At 50.1% G+C, this 17,377-nt stretch overlaps 6 protein-coding genes across 7 annotated transcripts; 4 read left to right on the top strand and 2 right to left on the bottom strand.

Moving 5' to 3' along the window:
* Positions 1–131: 131 nt before the first annotated feature.
* LOC119549260 (protein clueless) lies at positions 132–7,674 on the top strand. The gene is made up of 7 exons (XM_037857169.1): positions 132–685; positions 2,302–3,382; positions 3,673–5,944; positions 6,001–6,126; positions 6,188–6,403; positions 6,463–6,674; positions 6,738–7,674. Exons 1-7 carry the CDS (start codon positions 487–489, stop codon positions 6,958–6,960), a joined length of 4,329 nt encoding a protein of 1,442 aa, XP_037713097.1. The 5' UTR covers positions 132–486; the 3' UTR covers positions 6,961–7,674.
* Positions 7,675–7,919: 245 nt separating this feature from the next.
* LOC119549263 (ubiquitin carboxyl-terminal hydrolase calypso) lies at positions 7,920–9,933 on the bottom strand. The gene is made up of 3 exons (XM_037857171.1): positions 9,633–9,933; positions 9,253–9,556; positions 7,920–9,193 (listed from the first exon to the last, which is right to left on the bottom strand). Exons 2-3 carry the CDS (start codon positions 9,443–9,445, stop codon positions 7,974–7,976), a joined length of 1,413 nt encoding a protein of 470 aa, XP_037713099.1. The 5' UTR covers positions 9,446–9,556; positions 9,633–9,933; the 3' UTR covers positions 7,920–7,973.
* Positions 9,934–9,935: 2 nt separating this feature from the next.
* Positions 9,936–10,495, top strand: LOC119549267. Of its 2 annotated transcripts, none has more exons than XM_037857177.1 (2): positions 9,936–10,165; positions 10,248–10,495. In XM_037857177.1, exons 1-2 carry the CDS (start codon positions 10,034–10,036, stop codon positions 10,356–10,358), a joined length of 243 nt encoding a protein of 80 aa, XP_037713105.1. In that variant the 5' UTR covers positions 9,936–10,033; the 3' UTR covers positions 10,359–10,495. The 2 variants fall into 2 exon arrangements, with proteins under 2 accessions (XP_037713105.1, XP_037713106.1); XM_037857178.1 differs by having other exon boundaries at positions 9,943–10,135; positions 10,248–10,486.
* Positions 10,496–10,621: 126 nt separating this feature from the next.
* On the top strand, positions 10,622–11,116 carry LOC119549268. The gene has a single exon (XM_037857179.1). The coding sequence runs from the start codon at positions 10,872–10,874 to the stop codon at positions 11,058–11,060; it is 189 nt and encodes a 62-aa protein (XP_037713107.1). The 5' UTR covers positions 10,622–10,871; the 3' UTR covers positions 11,061–11,116.
* A 162-nt stretch (positions 11,117–11,278) lies between these two features.
* Positions 11,279–12,918, top strand: LOC119549265 (lipoyltransferase 1, mitochondrial). Its single transcript, XM_037857173.1, has 3 exons — positions 11,279–11,866; positions 12,024–12,485; positions 12,541–12,918. Exons 1-3 carry the CDS (start codon positions 11,318–11,320, stop codon positions 12,709–12,711), a joined length of 1,182 nt encoding a protein of 393 aa, XP_037713101.1. The 5' UTR covers positions 11,279–11,317; the 3' UTR covers positions 12,712–12,918.
* Positions 12,919–13,017: 99 nt separating this feature from the next.
* On the bottom strand, positions 13,018–16,420 carry LOC119549261 (tyrosine-protein kinase Shark). The gene is made up of 5 exons (XM_037857170.1): positions 16,351–16,420; positions 15,745–16,241; positions 15,158–15,679; positions 13,879–15,100; positions 13,018–13,817 (listed from the first exon to the last, which is right to left on the bottom strand). The coding sequence occupies exons 1-5, from the start codon at positions 16,418–16,420 to the stop codon at positions 13,324–13,326; spliced, it is 2,805 nt and encodes a 934-aa protein (XP_037713098.1). The 3' UTR covers positions 13,018–13,323.
* Between the last annotated feature and the right edge of the window lie 957 nt (positions 16,421–17,377).

The following is a 17,377-nucleotide window of genomic DNA, read 5'->3' as shown; positions in this document are numbered from 1 at the left end:
TTTGGTATTCCAGGACGACCAGCGTGTCACGCTTTTCACTCCCATCCCTAGCTACCAGACCACAAATACTATACAAAATACCACAGAAATACCAAATGCAATCAGGCCACAGGCCCTTTCCAGCGGTATTTTTGAACTTTCAGCCGTGGGCCACACTCTCAGCCGTCAACAAACGCGTTATTTTTTAGCGGATCGGATCGGCCGAATTATAATCCTCGATAAGTAATGTGCTGAAAAGAACAGGACTACCAAAGAGCCACTTGTCATAGATGCGTACGGGATCGTTAGCCAAAGCCAAACAACAACCACGTTCGCAATCGACCAGAAAGACACTCGAAATCGTATCGAAATCCCGAACTCGGCGAGCGGTTAGAGTTGTGTAACACGGACGGACGGGCCCCGAGAAGAAGAAACGTGAACGCTGTGTGTTGAGTTGTTGCAGGTGTGAGTCGAGGGAACGGGAACAGCAGAACAGGAGCAGTTAGCATGGCGCTTGAGACGGAGGCGAAGAACATAGCCGCGGGCGATACGGCAACAACAAAGAGCAGCGGCAAGGCCAAGGAGAACAACAACACGGCCGGCGGCAAAAAGAATCAGAATCCGAATTCGAATCAGCAGAATCAAAATCAGAACTTGGTCAATGGCAATGGCACGGCTGTCGACGGTCCGGCTGCGAAGAAGAAAGGTGCGTTCAACTTTCCGCCCCCGCCCACGCCCATGCATATGGGCTCCCCCCAAATCACCCCCTTTTCGCTGCGCTGCCTAGGAAACTGCCTCAATATTTTATTTGCCGCAAAAGCCAATCACATAACAATTTTAACATTACGTAATGGCCTTTTTCTCCCCTATAATGCTTTAAAAGCGGCGCCCGTTGTCTATGGCCGCCCCTCCGCCCCCCTTTTCAGCCCCTTCCCTGCCCGGCCACCCCCCGCCCCCCTCTAGAAACCGCGTGCGTTACAATTGCAATTGTAGAAGTACTTATGTAGGTGTATTGGAGTTTAGTGCGTGTGCGAGAGCTGCAAGTGTGTTGCTCTCTGTCCCACTCTCCCACTCTCTTGGCATGGCAACGCACATGTTATTAACCCGGCGACGGCGGCGAAATGTTCATTAACCCCCCGGGCGGATTTCTTGTTGCATTTAACCTACAATTAACACGTGCACGGCCCGAAATGCATGCACTTAACACACGCAAATCGCTTGACAATTATGTAAATCATGTTTTCTATCCGCCAGACGCATCGCATCGCACTCTCAGTCACAGAAGAGTTAATCTCTCCCACCCTCTCTTCCTCGCTCTCTTGCGGTTAATGTACATTGTACTTATCACTTTTGCTTTCTCCGCTCTCTCGCACTCTCATTATCTCTCGCACAGTGCTGTAATTTAGTATATGACTGTTGAAATTAGCATGGCCGTGCTAAGCCTATTTCTCTGAGAGATCGGAAAGAGAGATTGGATTATTCGTTGGGAGTACGGACTCCGAACGATCCATCGAACCCGGCCCCTTTGGCCTTATCAGCCTGCTTTCCTCTTTCTGTTTGTTTTTCTGCTGTTTTGTTGTATGTTCTGTGCCGGCGAACACAGACACAGTGAGGGGGAGAAGTATGCGAACATGCGGTGTTGTTATGTAAAAATCGAAGATAGAAGTTACGACGAAAATATGGGACAGATGTGGGAAATTCATTTAAATTTAGGCCACTTGATTTACATAATTGAGTATACTTTTTTCAGCTCACTAACAAGAGAAGAGTTTAAAGTTTATTTTAAATATATTTAAAAAAAACTTTTATACCCTCTGAAGTACCAGTAATCTTAAAAATCAAGCACTTATTCGAGTAATAAAAGTAAAAAAAAGCAGAAAGTACAGATAATATATATTTCATAATGATCTTACAACAGTCGGTTAAAATGTTTCTAACAACTAGACTATACAAAAATTTTCAGTGTTTTAGTTCTTTCAAAAAAGGGTTCCGGTTGAAATAAAATAATAATAATAAAATAATATAAATATAAAAGTATTAACTTAATTCTGGAAGTAAAAAAGAGGTTGAAACTAATGAAAACAAGTCTAACATAATATATTTGCCCTTGGGCCTAGAAATTATGGAATTCTAGCCCAACTGTCGTCGTCTAAAATAAAGATACATATATATATATTCGTAGAAGATTCTTGCTGAAGTCATTTGTATAAAAGCCGGTCCAAAGTTCATGTTTCCCCATTCATCGAATATGTTATACAATGCTCTGCTCCAGATGCCTATCCTAATATTGACTAACAAATTACGTTTTTTGCCCCTTTGCAGGCAAGAAGAACCGCAACAAAAGCCCGACCGAACCCACTGCTGAACCCGTGGAAGCCGCTCTGAGCAACGGACATGCCGAGAAGGCAGCTGGAGAGGATGGCGATGCCAATGCCAATGTGGAGAAGGCGGAGGCCGGCGGAGCTCCTAATCCGGAGGCGGATGGTGAGGACATCGATCTGGACGCCCTGCACGACGTTGGTATCACGGTCAACATCAGCAGTCCCGGCGCAGACCTGCTCTGCGTCCAGCTGTCGAGCATGGAGCTGGTGCAGGAAATCCACCAGCTGCTGATGGACCGCGAGGAGACCTGCCATCGCACCTGCTTCTCGCTGCAGCTGGACAACGTGACGCTGGATAATTTCGCCGAGCTTAAGACAATCGAGCAACTGGAGCAGGGCTCCACCATCAAGGTGGTAGAGGAGCCGTACACCATGCGGGAGGCCCGCATCCATGTGCGCCATGTGCGCGATCTTCTCAAGAACCTTGATCCGGCGGACGCTTACAATGGCATCGACTGCACTTCGCTGACCTACTTGAACACGATCACGCAGGGCGATTTGTTGGATAAGAAGAAGACGAGACCGGACTCTGTGGACTGCACGCCGCCGGAGTATGTGACTCCGGGAGTGTACGAACCGCCACTGTTGCCACTGCATCCCAATGTGAAGAACGCAAAGGGACCGCAGGCTCTTAAGGTACTCACTACATCCGCCTGGAATCCGCCACCTGGTCCCCGCAAGCTGCACGGCGACCTCATGTATCTGTACGTTGTCACCATGGAGGAGAAACGCTTCCACATCTCCGCCTGCTCCAAAGGCTTTTACATCAACCAGTCGACGGACGACACCTTCAACCCGAAACCCGACAATCCCAGCCACCTCAGCCACTCGCTGATCGATCTGCTCTCCCACATATCACCATCGTTCCGACGTGCCTTCCAGACCATACAGAAGCGACGCACCATGCGCCACGCCTTCGAGCGGGTGGCCACGCCCTACCAGGTGTACCAGTGGGCATCGCCCACCCTGGAGCACACGGTGGACGCCATTCGCGCCGAGGATGCGTTTAGTTCCAAGTTGGGGTAAGTTTTGTCTATGCCTTGTGCTCTTAAAAGCCATTATAGAGATTCCTGTGAATCAAGATTTTTATACTATGTAGCACTAAATAAAGTACTTAAAAAACCTGATCTCATTCCATTAAAGTTTATCTATAATACATTGGTTAATATATTTAGGGATACCTTAATAAGGATTATTTTTCTGTTATCTAGTAGGATAACAGAAAGTAGATAGCATAAGGTAGATAGCATCTATAGATGTTTGATAATCATAGTATTCTAATACATTTTACATTGTTCCTCTAATTCCACAGCTATGAGGAGCACATCCCCGGACAGACACGCGACTGGAACGAGGAGCTGCAGACGACGCGGGAACTGCCACGCAAGACACTGCCAGAGCGCTTGCTGCGCGAGCGCGCCATCTTCAAAGTGCACGGGGACTTCGTGACCGCCGCCACGAGGGGGGCCATGGCCGTTATCGACGGCAACGTGCTGGCCATCAATCCCGGCGAGGACTCCAAGATGCAGATGTTCATCTGGAACAACATTTTCTTCTCGCTGGGCTTCGATGTAAGGGACCACTACAAGGAGTTGGGCGGCGACGCAGCTGCCTTTGTTGCCCCGCGTTACGATCTGCACGGTGTGCGGGTCTACAACGCCGTGGATGTGGAAGGACTGTACACACTGGGAACCGTGGTGATCGATTATCGCGGCTACCGTGTCACCGCACAGTCCATTATCCCCGGGATTCTGGAGCGGGAGCAGGAGCAGAGCGTTGTCTACGGCTCCATTGACTTTGGCAAGACGGTGCTGAGTCATCCCAAGTACTTGGAACTTCTGCGACAGGCGGGAAAGCACTTGAAGATCCTGCCGCACGCGGTGCTTAACGAGCGAGATGAGCCCGTAGAGCTGTGCTCCTCGGTGGAGTGCAAGGGCATCATCGGCAACGATGGCAGGCACTACATCCTCGACCTGTTGCGCACCTTCCCGCCAGACGTGAACTTCCTGAAGCTTCAGGATGTTAAGATAAGCAAGGAACTTGCCGATATGGGTTTCCCCATCGAGCACCGGCACAAGCTGTGCTGCTTGCGCCAAGAGCTGCTCGAAGCCTTCATCGAGGATCGCTATGTGAGCTTCATCCGAATTGCCGCCGTGCATCTCCAGCAGCTCAATGCCAAGAAACAATCTGAGAAGGTGGAGGAGAAGGCAGTGCCCGCCATTGAAGGAGTCGAGGCGGAAGCTAAGGTAAACGGAGCTGAAAAGACAGATGACCAGGAGGAGAAGAAGGAAGAGAAGGAGGAGAAGCCCACTTCCAGCGACACAAAGACCGCCGAGGCCATGGTTAACGCCATCCGGGAGGCACAGTCTAATGTGGCCACCTCCAACGAGGTGCAAGCTGCCGAGGTGGTTAAACGGGCCTGCGCCGCCGTTGGCTCGCTCAAGGAGAAGGAGTTCGACTTCCGTTTCAACCCCGATGTGTTCTCTCCCGGCATTCGTCACGTGGATGGCGAGGAGGGCACCTGCAGCTCTCTGGCCAAGCAGAAGGTTCTCGTCCAGGAAGCCGCCGAGTTCCTGGTCCTCAAGCAGATTCCCGCCTTCATCAAGGAGCACCTGGCCCACTCCTCGCCACCGATCGATGGCCAGAGTCTGACGGAATCCCTGCACAGCCACGGCATAAATGTGCGCTACTTGGGCAAGGTTATCAAAATGTTGGGCCAGATGCCGCGCATGGACTACCTGTACAGGATCGCCATCCTCGAGCTGATTGTGCGGGCCACCAAGCACATCTACTACACCTACATGCAGAACACAGAGCCGCTGCACCTGTCGGCCGCCATCAGCCACTTCCTTAACTGTCTGCTGACCAACGGACCCGTCAATCCGGCCGTGAGCAGCGAGGAGGCGCACAAGAAACGCGGCAACGGCGGCAAGCACAACAAGCACAAGTCCTCAAAGGGCGGAAAGGGTCAGCAGCAACAGCAGGCGTCTGGCAATCAAAACGGCAGCTCGTCCGGTTCCTCCAATGCCTCAACCGCTTCCGATTGGACCCTGGTGACGCCCCGATCCCTGTGGCAGCAGATCCGGCGCGAGGCCAAGGCCTACTGGGACTGGGAGCTGGATTGCGACTCGATCGACAGCGCTGTGACCAAGTTCGGCATCCTGCGGATCAGCCTACTGCGCGCCTTCTGCTTGAAGGTTGGCATTCAGGTGCTGCTGCGCGAGTACAACTTCGAGTCCAAGCACAAGCCAACCTTTGGCGACGACGATATCGTCAACGTGTTCCCGGTGGTGAAGCATATTAGCCCACGGGCAACAGACGCCTACAACTTCTACACCACGGGCCAGGCCAAGATCCAGCAGGGCATGTTCAAGGAGGGCTACGAGCTGATTAGCGAGGCACTCAACCTGCTGAACAACGTCTTTGGGGCGATGCACCAGGAGAACGGATCCTGCCTGCGGATGCTGGCCAGGCTCAGTTACCTGCTGGGCGATGCCCAAGATGCTCTGGCCATCCAGCAGCGAGCAGTGATCATGAGCGAGCGGGTGAACGGCATTGACCATCCGTCGACCATTTTGGAATACGTAAGTACCATGGTTACACTATAAATGTTTAAATATTAATTTGGTTATTCTTGCAGACACACTTATCACTGTATTCATTTGCTAACGGACATGTCGGCATGTCCCTCAAGCTGCTGTACAGAGCTCGCTATCTGATGGTGCTTATCTGCGGTGAAGATCACCCCGAGGTGGCACTGATTGATGTAAGTTCAGCCATTAGTTCAGAAGATAGTGTTAATAACCCGGCATATATGTCACTTTCAGAGCAACATAAGTTTGATTTTGCATGCGCTGGGTGAATACGAGTTGTCGCTGCGGTTTATCGAGCATGCCCTTAAGCTGAACCTCAAATACTTCGGCAACAAGGCCATGCATGTGGCAGTCAGCTATCACCTGATGGCCCGCACCCAGTCCTGCATGGGTGACTTCCGCTCGGCCTTGAACAACGAGAAGGAAACCTACTCTATTTACAAGTCACAGGTAGGTGAAGTCTAAACTTTGTCTGCGTAAACAAAGTTAAGTGGTATATTTTTTAACAGCTTGGCGAGAAGCACGAGAAGACCCGGGACTCCGCCGAGTGCCTGCGCCTCCTGACCCAGCAGGCTGTGCTGCTGCAGCGCAAGATGAATGACATCTATTCCAGTGGCAAGCTGACCAGTGACCTGCCACCCATCCACATCACACCACCCTCGATGGGCTCTGTGCTGGACATGCTGAACACAATCAATGGCATTCTGTTCGTGCAGATAAGGTGAGGTTTCGCAATGGCTTACCTCTTGAGTGCCTTTCTAACTTGTTCCTCTATTGAATACAGCCAAAAAGACATTGTCAAGGTGCGCAGCGAAATTGAGAAGCATTTCAAGGCCAACAGCGCCGAAAGCGAGGTTAATGATGCCATCAAATCCATTGTGGCCGCTGCCAACAATAATGGTGAGGCCGAGGAGGGAGAGCCGAAGGAAGTCAAGGAGCAGGCAGCAGCAGGCACGCAGCTAACGAACGGGGAGAAGGCCACAACCACTGAGGCGACTTCAAGTTGAACACTCCAGCGGCAAAGTTAAACAATTGAAATCCCAACCAGTCACAAAATTTGCCGCCTGTTCGTTGCATTGTCGTCGTATCCGTTAATCGTATTTTGGGACTGAGCAAAATTGAAACACCTACGTTTTGAACTACTACAGCAATGACAACCTAACAATTGCAACATCATCAACAACAGCAACAACAACCCACATCGTAATAAAACATAATTGTATATGTTTTTTCTTAAAGGCTGCTCTTGTACTGCTCACACACATCGCATCGCGTCGTATTTAAGAATACGCATAGAAGGACCTAAAGCCATTTGTGGCTTAGGCCAATAAAATACTTTTAGGCTTAGTCAAGCAAACTATCAGCAACACTATTAAGCATCCTTATCCAAACGACCCGATATCACCCAGAAACCCAGCTATAACAGAAAGTTGACCTGTTTTTAAACACGAAAAGTCGTCTAGCTCATACACATATATGTTTTGTTAACCATTTGCAAACCCGTCAAATGCCTTTTATAGTTTGTAATCGATTGCACATAATTTTATGCATTGTTTTCTGTTGAATCAACTTTACAACGAGTGCAACTAAATATTTTACAATAACGTTAAGATTCGCCCGATTGGAAAATGAAACCAGAAGAATTATTGAATGATTACGTTTTTGTTATACAACTATCATATAGATATATATCAGAAAATATATATATTATTCATATGTAATGCATACACTTTTGGGTCCTTGGTGTGTCAAGGACCGTGAGAACATTTATTCATACGAACAAAGTGGTTTTTTATTATTAAAAAGGTCGAATTGCGATCAAATAAAAATGAAGAAGCTGCCAAGATGAGTTCGTATTTGAAGAAGCGGCGAATGTCCTGGGATGGCACTAAAGCTAAACTTATCCAAACTTATAAGTAAGTTAGTTACTGGTGGGGCAATTGTAGTAAAACAATACTGGAATGAGTAGTCTTAGAAATGCAAACTGTATTCTTAAAAACATGTACAACTTCTATGTAGTCTACTTCCGCTTTCTGCACTTGTTGCGTCCCTTCCGCCTCCTGCCCGGCGTTTTATTGGGCGACTTGCCATTTTTAGCCGCCGTCGCCTGTTGCTGAGTTTTGGGCGTGGTTCCACCGGCTCCTGCGGTGCTGCCGCCCGCATTCGAAGTGCTGTTCTGCTTGCTGATCCGATTGGCGGCGCCTTGGCCACTGATCTTCTTCGACGGCAACAGATGCTGGCTGACCAGCTCGCCCAGAACACCCTGATGCGCCAGCATGGAGAGGAAGGTGCAGATGAACTTGTCGTAGTTGTGAGTGCGTCGACTGGCGTCCACCTTGAACATATGTCTCCGATCATTCTCGTCGGCCAGGTGCTGTTCATTAATGGCTATCTCGGTGTCCAGGTTCTTGAGCAGCGACTGCAGATCCCGCGCGGTAAAGGCGCTCGGCTCCAGCAATGTGGTGGGAGTATCCGGACGTTGTGAGTCTCCGTTCCCCGATTCGCCCTGCTCGTCGGCCTTCAGTAGTTTCTGCAGGGTCCCGGACACGATGGCCTGGTTGGTGCGCAGCATTTTGAGCTTATGGGTTATGGCAATCCGCCTGTCCGGCACCACGGCCATGAGGTTGAAGCGTATATCCTGTTCCCCAGTGGCTATTCCCAGTCGCTCTGCCATCACACGGCGGAACTTGTCCGTCCAATCCTCGCTATCCTCCCATCCGCCGTGATTCATGGGATACGGTTTCAGACCATCCAGCTCAAACAGCTGTCCGTTGATGGGCACAAAGCTAACGAAGTGAAATGCCTCTCCGGTGAAGCGGCAACTGGAGACACCAGCTCCTGTTCGCTCCAGTCGACGACGCGCCTGCGGCATTGCGTGGGAGTTGTGGGCACAAGCCAGTTCGGGTGTGTTGCCAATGGCCAGTCCCTTGTTCTCCGGACTCATGCCCTTGGTGTGGGCTTTCAGCCGACTGAGTGTGTCGCCCAGCTGCAGGTTGTTCTCGTTGCAGTTCAGGAGCACGGAGAGTAGGGCGTGGGTGGCACAGCTATTGGGCACCACTTGCTGAGCAAAGAAAATGCTGGAAATGGCCTCCTCATCCTTGACGAATATCTCCGCCGTTGTCTCCACGATTTTGCGCCTGGCACGCCGCTCTTCGATCCAGCGAAAGAGGAAAATGAAACCATAGGGGCTCTCGATGGGTTTCTGTAGGTCGTACACCTCCTCCACCTGGACATCGTGACCTGTAGTGGATAAAGGTGTATTAGGAGAATATGTGGGAGGGTGATTTGTTACTAATTACAGCCGAAATCCTTGAGTAGCAGGGTGAAGAGACCAGGGTCGGACTCTAGTTCCAGCCAGCCGTCCGCCAGCTGGGCCATGGGCATCGTGGTTGCTGCGGAAGCCGTGGCTAAGAGCGCATTACTGCTAAGACCGCTGTTGCCTCCTGCCACCGCTGCCGCCTGGGGTCCATTGCCTCCTCCAGCAGCGTTCATGGTAAGTAGCTTATATTATTTATGCTAAAGGATTCCCGCAACCATATATGTTTGGTTTTATAGGGGCAGAGCTGTGTGGTACCCAGAAACCTCCTCCGTTGACTTTGCTGCCTGGAAATTGATTAAGGACGATTTAAAATCTCATATAAACTAAATAATTAATAAAAATTACTAGAAAAACCCTTACAAATGCCTTTTGTTGTGTGTTTTTGTAAGCCGCAATTGCAATTTGTTTGTATATATTTCGGCTTTGCCTTCCCAGTTCTAGGCTAAGGCTCTGGCCAGCCAAATATCGGAGTAATCCGCTCCGCAGTTAAACGCCTCGACAGCCGGCGGTCTATTATCCATTATTCGTTTAGATTATATCAAATTTAAATGTTTAACCAAAACCAAAATAGTTTTTTCTCTGCTTCCTCTTGTCCGCTTTGCCATTCACAGGGAGCACAGACGTTTCGATATCGAAAGGTCTGCCGTTGGCCAGAAAGTGTAACGATCTGGCATCACTGCTGGGAGTTTATAGTCAGCTGTTATTGACGTAACTTTTACCTTTTTCCTTGGAATTCGGTAGAAACTAAATTGTTTTTTGTAATGGTTCGCCCAACGCTCGTTACCCTGGCCAAGCGCGTACCGCTCATCCACTTCCGCAAGGGTGGAGTGGGTGCGCCGGGAGCACAGTCCGCACACCAGCAGGCAAGTTCCCAGCCAGCAGGAGGCAAAAAGGTTAACCCAGCCCATTTCATTAACTACGATATCAGGACTACTGGTTGGCATAATAAACAATTCTGTATTCTTTGTTATTTAGTTGGCCGGAGGACCAGCAATCGAGGATTACGAGTTGCCGGCGCGGTTTGCACGCAAGCCCATCGATCCCGAGGAGGCGGCCTACATCAACAATGGGGGTATTCCCAACTAGAGGGCCCCCCGCAGTGTGCTGCTTGTAAAATAAACACTAATGTTTTAGACGTCACTCAAATATCACACATGTTTAGCGTAAATTATTCAATTTCGAATTAAAATGATTAAAATGAAATGAAATTATTAGCGGCGCCAGAATGCCTTTGTTTAAAAAAAAACATATGTACATGCTGGAGCTTTTGGTCGATCGCTGTGAATGGCATTTGAGGGGCCTGCGAGGAAGAACAAGAGTTGCTCATCCGAAACCGATTCAATCGTTCGTGCTCGGTTTTCACACGCGCAGCTGCTTTTCGATCGCCTCCTCTGTTTGTTTGTGGTATAAGTATATTATACTACCCCCGCCCACCCGTGATCAACCGCCTCCCCGCGCGCGCCCCTTCATCGCGAACAAAGAGTGGAAAATTTCCGTATCAGCTGAAAGAACCCTTTGGCAGCCAGCAACCATATCCATAGGGCCCCGTATCTCTGCGGCCCCCCGTAAACACCGGATCCGTTGTATCCCCCCACCTGGATGGGTGTGAGGCGTAGTATGCCAGTGAACTGTGCCAACAAGGACTGTCTGGGTCTCCGCAAGCGTGTCTGTGGTCTGCACCAAACCTGGAAGTGGCTCCATCAGACGCCCGCCCTGCACGAATACCTAATCTCCGCCAGCTCCGTGGCTGCAAACACATCCCGGACCAGCCGCACCGCCACAGTCTAAAGTCCAGAGCGACCAAAGCCATTTAAAACCAAAACGAATAGATAGTAGCCCCCCCCAAAAAAAAAAGAAGAAAACACCACACATAACCTAAAGAAGAGCACACACAGAACCAGGCAGAGAACCGTAGAGACCAACCAACCCGTCAAGAGAGTTTTTTCGACACCATTGACCTTGTTTCGCTTGCAAGTGCATTGCCTCTCAGTTCACCTGGCAACAGAATTCACACGCCGCACACTTCATACTTCCTTGTCTCAGCCATGAGCAGGCTGCTGCGTCGCAATTCCAGCCAGCTGCGGCTGCTCCTCACCCGCCTGGCCTCTGGCGGAGCACCAGTGGAGCCCCCTGCTTCAGCTGGTCAACAGGAGATCAGGAAGGCCAAGCGCCAACCCCCACCCGTAGTGCCCGATTCGGAGATCAAGAAGTCCGTGTTCATCTCGCAGTCCAGCGATGTCTTCACCAATCTGGCTCTGGAGGATTGGCTGTACAAGAACTTTGACTTTAGCCACCACCATGTGCTGCTGCTGTGGGCCAACGATCCGTGCGTGGTGATTGGACGCCACCAGAACCCCTTCACCGAGGCCAATGTCTCGCGGCTGGTGGAGCGTGGCATCACCCTTGCCCGCCGTAATAGCGGTGGCGGAGCAGTGTACCATGATCTGGGTAACCTCAACTGCACCTTCTTCTCGCCCCGCGAGCGCTACGATCGCAAGTACAACCTGAACATCGTGACCAGGGCCTTGTTCCGCGAGTGGGCCATCAAGGCGGAGATCAATGAGCGCGACGACATAGTCGTGAGGAACAAAAAGGTGAGGAGGAGCGTTGGCAATTGACTGGCTGTTATCAGGGAATGGGGCGACCCCTTGCTGACCCCAAAAACAAGCGTCAGCCCACTTTACCCACAGCTGGGGCTGTGCATCTGGTCTTTGTTGCCCATTTAACTGATTCGCCCTTGCTCAATTACAGATTTCCGGGACGGCGGCCAAGTTGGGACACCCGAACTCGTACCACCACTGCACCATCCTGGCCAGCGCCAACAAGCTGCATCTGGGCGAATCTCTGGTGCGGGAGCCGGCCAATTACATTAGCCGTGCGACTGCTTCGGTGCCGTCGCAGATACGTAATCTTGTGGATGTCAATCGTATGGTGAACGTTTCCCAGCTGCGCTCCGCCGTGGGCTACGAGTATCTGAGGACGGCGGCCACCACGCTGGAAGATGGCGGCAGCACGCAGACAATGAAGCAGCGTGGCTTTCAGCTGATTAATCCCACGGAGAAATGGTTCCCCGGCATCGAGGAACTGCGCTCCAACTACAGCTCCTGGGACTGGGTCATCGGCAAGACGCCCAAGTTCACGGTGCAGAAGGATCTCGAGGTCAAGGGCGATGAGCAGGACATGAAGCTTAAACTGAGCGTGGAAGTGGAGGCCGTAAGATCATTCTTTTAATAATTAATATTCCCCCTAACCATTGCTCATCTTATAGGGATTAATGAAGGAGATTGGCATCCAGCTGCCGCAGAGCGATCAGCTCGTCCCGGTGGTCACTCCACTCCAGGGAAAACCCTACAACGAGGAGAACCTGAATGGCATCCTGGGCGCCCTGAAGCTCGTCAGCGCCTCAAATGTGAAGCAGGCAATAAACGGGTCAGCATGATTCCTGTTGTGTTAGCTCGAAAAAAAAACAAAAAAAAAAGATTATCCTTTCTGTAGTTTCACGAATGCCCTAATATAGATTTAGTTTTTCCAAGAAACCATATTACTAACCTAGTATTTAAGCGTTTTACAAGCAAACTATTTACTTTTGTTACCCCGTTTTATATAAAAGAACTGCAATTAAATGTTTAAACATTGAAAATTAAAACCAATCCCAGATTTAAGATCATTTTCTTAAAGTAGGTTTATAAGGATTAATGAATCGAGACATATTGACCAATAGATCTTCTTGAAAAGGGCTCTATCATAGTCTATATAAAAATATATATTTTTATTGCGTATAACCAATATAAAACGTAATAGATTTGTAAACTTGAATACAAAGTTAATATGATAAAACTTTTAAGGCACTTGTTCGCTTACTTTTGACACAAATTGGTTGTACATCTGTTTATAAAATATATTACAATCTATAAACATGAATACTAGGATACGGGATAACAATCATGGTCTGCGTGTCCTCCCTTTTAATACGCCACGAAACGGAATAGAGACATCGACATAGAAATAGCTATTGAAAATTGCACTTTGAACGGGTCAAGGTGGGACTGGCTTAAATATGAACCGTTTGCACCAATTCCGGCAGGTTCTGGTAATCGGGATCGCGGGCGAAGAATTCCGTGAGATAAACGAAGGTCGGCCGATCCTTGGGTCGTTCCTTCCAGCAGCTCTGCATCACGGCGTAGATGTAAGCAGGACAGAGATCGGGCTGCGGCAAACGCGCTCCACTGTCCACCAACTTAATCGCATCCACATTGGATATTTCGCCGTAGGGCGGTGCGCCCAGGGAAAACATCTCCCAGATGGTCACTCCAAAGGACCACACGTCGCTGGCGTGCGAGAAGATGCCCAGATTGAAGCTTTCCGGGGCGTACCAGCGGATGGGCCAACGGCCGCCCTGGGTGAACTGGTATTCCGTGCTGCCAGGCCGCAGAGAACGCGACATGCCGAAGTCACTGATCTTGGCCTGGTGGCGAGCGGTCAGCAGAATATTCCTGGCGGCCAAATCGCGGTGCACAAAATGCTGAGATTCCAGATAGTGCATGCCTAGTAAACATATTGAAAAGTAAATTAAATATGGAAAGAATGTCTGGTTGCTAGCACCTACCACAGGCAATCTGCGATGCCCAAACCTTCAGCTCCGAATTGGCCGAGATCTCAGCACCGTGATCCAGGAGGTACTGCAGCATGGAGCCCAGCGGAGCCAACTCTTGCACCATCATAAGCATCTCCCCCTTCGAAATACCAATCAGTCGCACAATGCACTTGTGCTCCAACCTCATCATAACCGAGGCTTCGCGCAGAAACTCTTGCTTGTTGCTGTGCTCATCGCTGAGCATCTTGATGGCCACCTCCATACGGTATTCCTCGCCGCCAGCGCTCTCCCTCACCAGCCAGCCACTGTGCACGGAACCGAATTCCCCGTGTCCAATCTCGCTGTCTAGCACAAGATTTCCCGGCTCAATGAAGAACCTTAGCTTGGCCGCCTCCACGGCGGTGGAATTGGGCGTGGTGGGTGTGCCGCTGCACTTGCGATGAAGGTAACTGGCCATCTCACTCTCCGTGGAAGCGGTGGAGACGACCGAGTTGAGACGGGCCGCGGCTGGTGCCTTGATCTGCTGGTCCAACAGTGTGAGCACGTCCATTGTGGGCTGGTAACCATTGGTCATCAACTGGCCAGCACGCTCCCGCTCGATGACCACATCGCTCTTCGTGAAATACTCAACTTCGGCTTCAGTCTTTGGGGCAATGGGTGGCAGGTCAATCTCAATGGGTGTGTTGTTCTTGGGCACGTTGTACACTTCGCTGCCGCCAGCGGCAACTGCTCCGCCGTCCGCATTGAAGGTAGAGAACTCCGTGGAGAAGGATAGGCTCTTCAGCATGGGGGCCGCCGCCTGCAGCTCCTGCTCCGTCCTGGCCATTGAACCACTCACACTGCTCTCGGACTCGCTGCGTTTGCCTTTGGACTTGCTCTTGCGCAGGCTGTTCATGTCGAACAAAGCCTTCTTCGGACTCGTCAGACGCAGAGTATTGAACATGGAGCTGCTGTTCTCCTTCTGTTTTTTCTTCGCAATGGTCAGGGCGGGCACATGTGGGTGTTGATGAAGCGAATGTGGGGACACTGGAGTGGGCGGCGTTGCTGGCGAAGTGGCCTTTGGCTTCACCATGGATCGAGGTATAGTGGCGAACGAGGGCAACTCCGGCTTGGGCTGTGGCGGCACCGGAAACTTAAGGCTCACTGGCAAGCCGTACGAGAAGCGCATGAAGTGGGCTATCAGATGTTCCAAACTGGGCCAGTATGGGCCGTCATCAATGTACAGAAACTTGGACTGCAAGCAAAGACTTCTTTAAAAAGGCAATTCGTTACAATTTTGGGACACACTTACCCCGCCGGACTGCAACTTGACACCATTCTGGTAGAGATCAGCTTGCGAAATACGGAAATTCTTGACTACCTGATCGCTGAGCAAGGTCAGAACTAATCCAGAGGCCGCCGGCGACTCGGAGTAGCGCACCAGAAAGCAGCCGGAAGTGTCTATGCCCGGTTCTTTCGCAAGTAACTCCCTGGCATGCTTTTGGAGTATGGCCACAGCCTCGTCCCGGGTCAGGGTGCCATGGTACCACTGCTCACGTGTGGTATTTGCTGGTGGCAGCTTGTAGTTGAGCAGAAATTCTTCCACGGCCGTCTGGCCCGCTTCCTTAGCCAGATCAAATGGAAATTCACCCGAACTGGTCCTGGGCAGCGGTGGAGCTTCAGCCAAAAGCAATTCCTGCACAGCCTCGAGATTGCCGTGCTTGGCGGCCTCGTGCAGCGGCACATAGCCGTTCTCTATGTTTCTGCCCTGGACATTTGCCTGTGCCGCGATTAGGGTGCGAATAAAACTGGCCGGCTTGGAGCGAGCGGCATACTAGGGATTAAATTGAATGAAATTATTAGGAGAGCTTCACGGAAATATGATTAGGGGAGTCTTACGTGCAATGGCTGGCAGCCAAAGGAGTCGGAGCTGTTGACCTGGACCTTTGCATTCAACAGTTCCTTCAGAATAACCTCGTCCGAGTGCAGGGCCGCCAGATGCAGTGCCGTCTGGCCATCCTGGTTCTTGGCATCGAAGTTCCGGTAGCCGCACTTGAGCAGCTCGAAGACCACCTTGCTCTCGTTCTTGCTGGTGGCGCGATGCAGCAGATTGGTCACCCCATGGCTGCGGGTGTTGTGCGGTGGCGGATCCCGGATCAAGGGCACCGTCAGCTTGGTGGGCAGCCCATTGGCTGCCTGCTGGTAGTAGTCCACCAGGGTGTCCAGGCCATGCAGGATCTTTGTCTGCACCTTGTCGTCGATGGAGAAGAAGGCATCCTCGCCGCCATGTCGCCGCACTTGGTAGTGACACACCTCCTGCTGGCACAGCAGGCTCAGCACAAAGTCCCCGGAAGCCGTGCTGCTCTCCCGCACCAGAAATGTCCCATCCTCGTAACCTGTTGATTGCGATTTCCATTAGCCTTCATTAGTCTCGGCTCCACCACGCCCACATCGCGAGGCTCATCTGTGGGTCCAGGGAAATGGGGGTCCCTCTTCCGGACTCACCTTGCTTGAGAAGTTCGTCGGCTGCCTCGCGGGACAGGTTGCAGTGGAACCACTTCATGTGATCACTCATTATTGGGCCATTTGCTCCGATCTTGCTCCTTTTTGTTAATAATTTACACGAAAGGTGATCGCGGGAGGAATGTGAAGAAATACCATCTTTTTGAGGGAGGCAAAGTGTGACCAGATGCACGGCATTGCCAACCGTTGATTAGAATTTGAGTTGGCGGGCGTTCAAATAAAAATTTTCTTGATCTTTCTGGGAATTTATTGTAAACTAATTCCATTAAAAAAATTACACTTATGCACGACTATTAATCACACATAATATAACAAAACATCCTGATAATTTTAGATCTTATGACTCATAGAGCTGATTCATAAAAACCTGAATAAACTTCAATCCAGTGATTCAAACCTATTTATAACCGTGACTCGTAGAGTAAAAGGGTATACTTAATCCGTCGGAAAGTATGTAACAGGTAGAAGGAAGCGACCCCAAAAATTATATATATTCTTGATCAGGATCACTTGGCCAAAGGTCGCTTTCTGTTCGTCTGGTAATTGATATCGAAAATTGCCCGACAAATTTAATCAAAGTCCCCTACAATCAAATTAAAAAGTCTATAGAAATTATAAATCCAAAAGACTTTATTTGCTCGTTGAGAAAATTGTCAAATTGCTAGATTTCTTAAATTCAGACACCAGGCGAACATAAACGTTTAGCAGGTGGAGAAACGATCACCTGATTTGTTTAATAGAAGCTAATTGGAGATGACCTCGTAATTGCTTCCTTTTGACACGGCCTATGCAAATGCATAGGATTTTACATTTATTTCGTGCATATCGTGACAAACTCGTGAAACGGCCATAGTTGCGCATCTCTAGTCTGCGCTTTGTCCTCAAGTAACGGTTATTTCCCATGGTGATAGATTCCTATTGGTCAGTAGGGGAAGGGGATATATGGAAAGGGACGCCATTTTGAAAATGAACAGTTATTTAAGTTCACCTTTAGCTACCAGCTGTCACT

This window comes from Drosophila subpulchrella, chromosome 2R (assembly GCF_014743375.2).
Source record: "Drosophila subpulchrella strain 33 F10 #4 breed RU33 chromosome 2R, RU_Dsub_v1.1 Primary Assembly, whole genome shotgun sequence".
Taxonomy (NCBI): Eukaryota; Metazoa; Arthropoda; class Insecta; order Diptera; family Drosophilidae; genus Drosophila; species Drosophila subpulchrella.
Note: the sequence above shows the minus strand (reverse complement) of the source record. Positions and strands in the feature narration are given on the sequence as shown.

Coding starts and splice junctions, on each gene's coding strand:
- LOC119549260 (XM_037857169.1), top strand. CDS start 487: ATGGCGCTTGAGACGGAGGCGAAGAACATAGCCGCGGGCGATACGGCA. Junction 6,404..6,462: donor ACTCTATTTACAAGTCACAG/GTAGGTGAAGTC, acceptor ATTTTTTAACAG/CTTGGCGAGAAGCACGAGAA. Junction 6,675..6,737: donor ATTCTGTTCGTGCAGATAAG/GTGAGGTTTCGC, acceptor TATTGAATACAG/CCAAAAAGACATTGTCAAGG.
- LOC119549263 (XM_037857171.1), bottom strand. CDS start 9,445: ATGAACGCTGCTGGAGGAGGCAATGGACCCCAGGCGGCAGCGGTGGCA. Junction 9,194..9,252: donor GCTACTCAAGGATTTCGGCT/GTAATTAGTAAC, acceptor TATCCACTACAG/GTCACGATGTCCAGGTGGAG.
- LOC119549267 (XM_037857177.1), top strand. CDS start 10,034: ATGGTTCGCCCAACGCTCGTTACCCTGGCCAAGCGCGTACCGCTCATC. Junction 10,166..10,247: donor AGCCAGCAGGAGGCAAAAAG/GTTAACCCAGCC, acceptor TTTGTTATTTAG/TTGGCCGGAGGACCAGCAAT.
- LOC119549268 (XM_037857179.1), top strand. CDS start 10,872: ATGGGTGTGAGGCGTAGTATGCCAGTGAACTGTGCCAACAAGGACTGT.
- LOC119549265 (XM_037857173.1), top strand. CDS start 11,318: ATGAGCAGGCTGCTGCGTCGCAATTCCAGCCAGCTGCGGCTGCTCCTC. Junction 11,867..12,023: donor TAGTCGTGAGGAACAAAAAG/GTGAGGAGGAGC, acceptor GCTCAATTACAG/ATTTCCGGGACGGCGGCCAA. Junction 12,486..12,540: donor TGAGCGTGGAAGTGGAGGCC/GTAAGATCATTC, acceptor CTCATCTTATAG/GGATTAATGAAGGAGATTGG.
- LOC119549261 (XM_037857170.1), bottom strand. CDS start 16,420: ATGAGTGATCACATGAAGTGGTTCCACTGCAACCTGTCCCGCGAGGCA. Junction 16,242..16,350: donor CGACGAACTTCTCAAGCAAG/GTGAGTCCGGAA, acceptor CGCAATCAACAG/GTTACGAGGATGGGACATTT. Junction 15,101..15,157: donor TCAAGTTGCAGTCCGGCGGG/GTAAGTGTGTCC, acceptor CTTTGCTTGCAG/TCCAAGTTTCTGTACATTGA.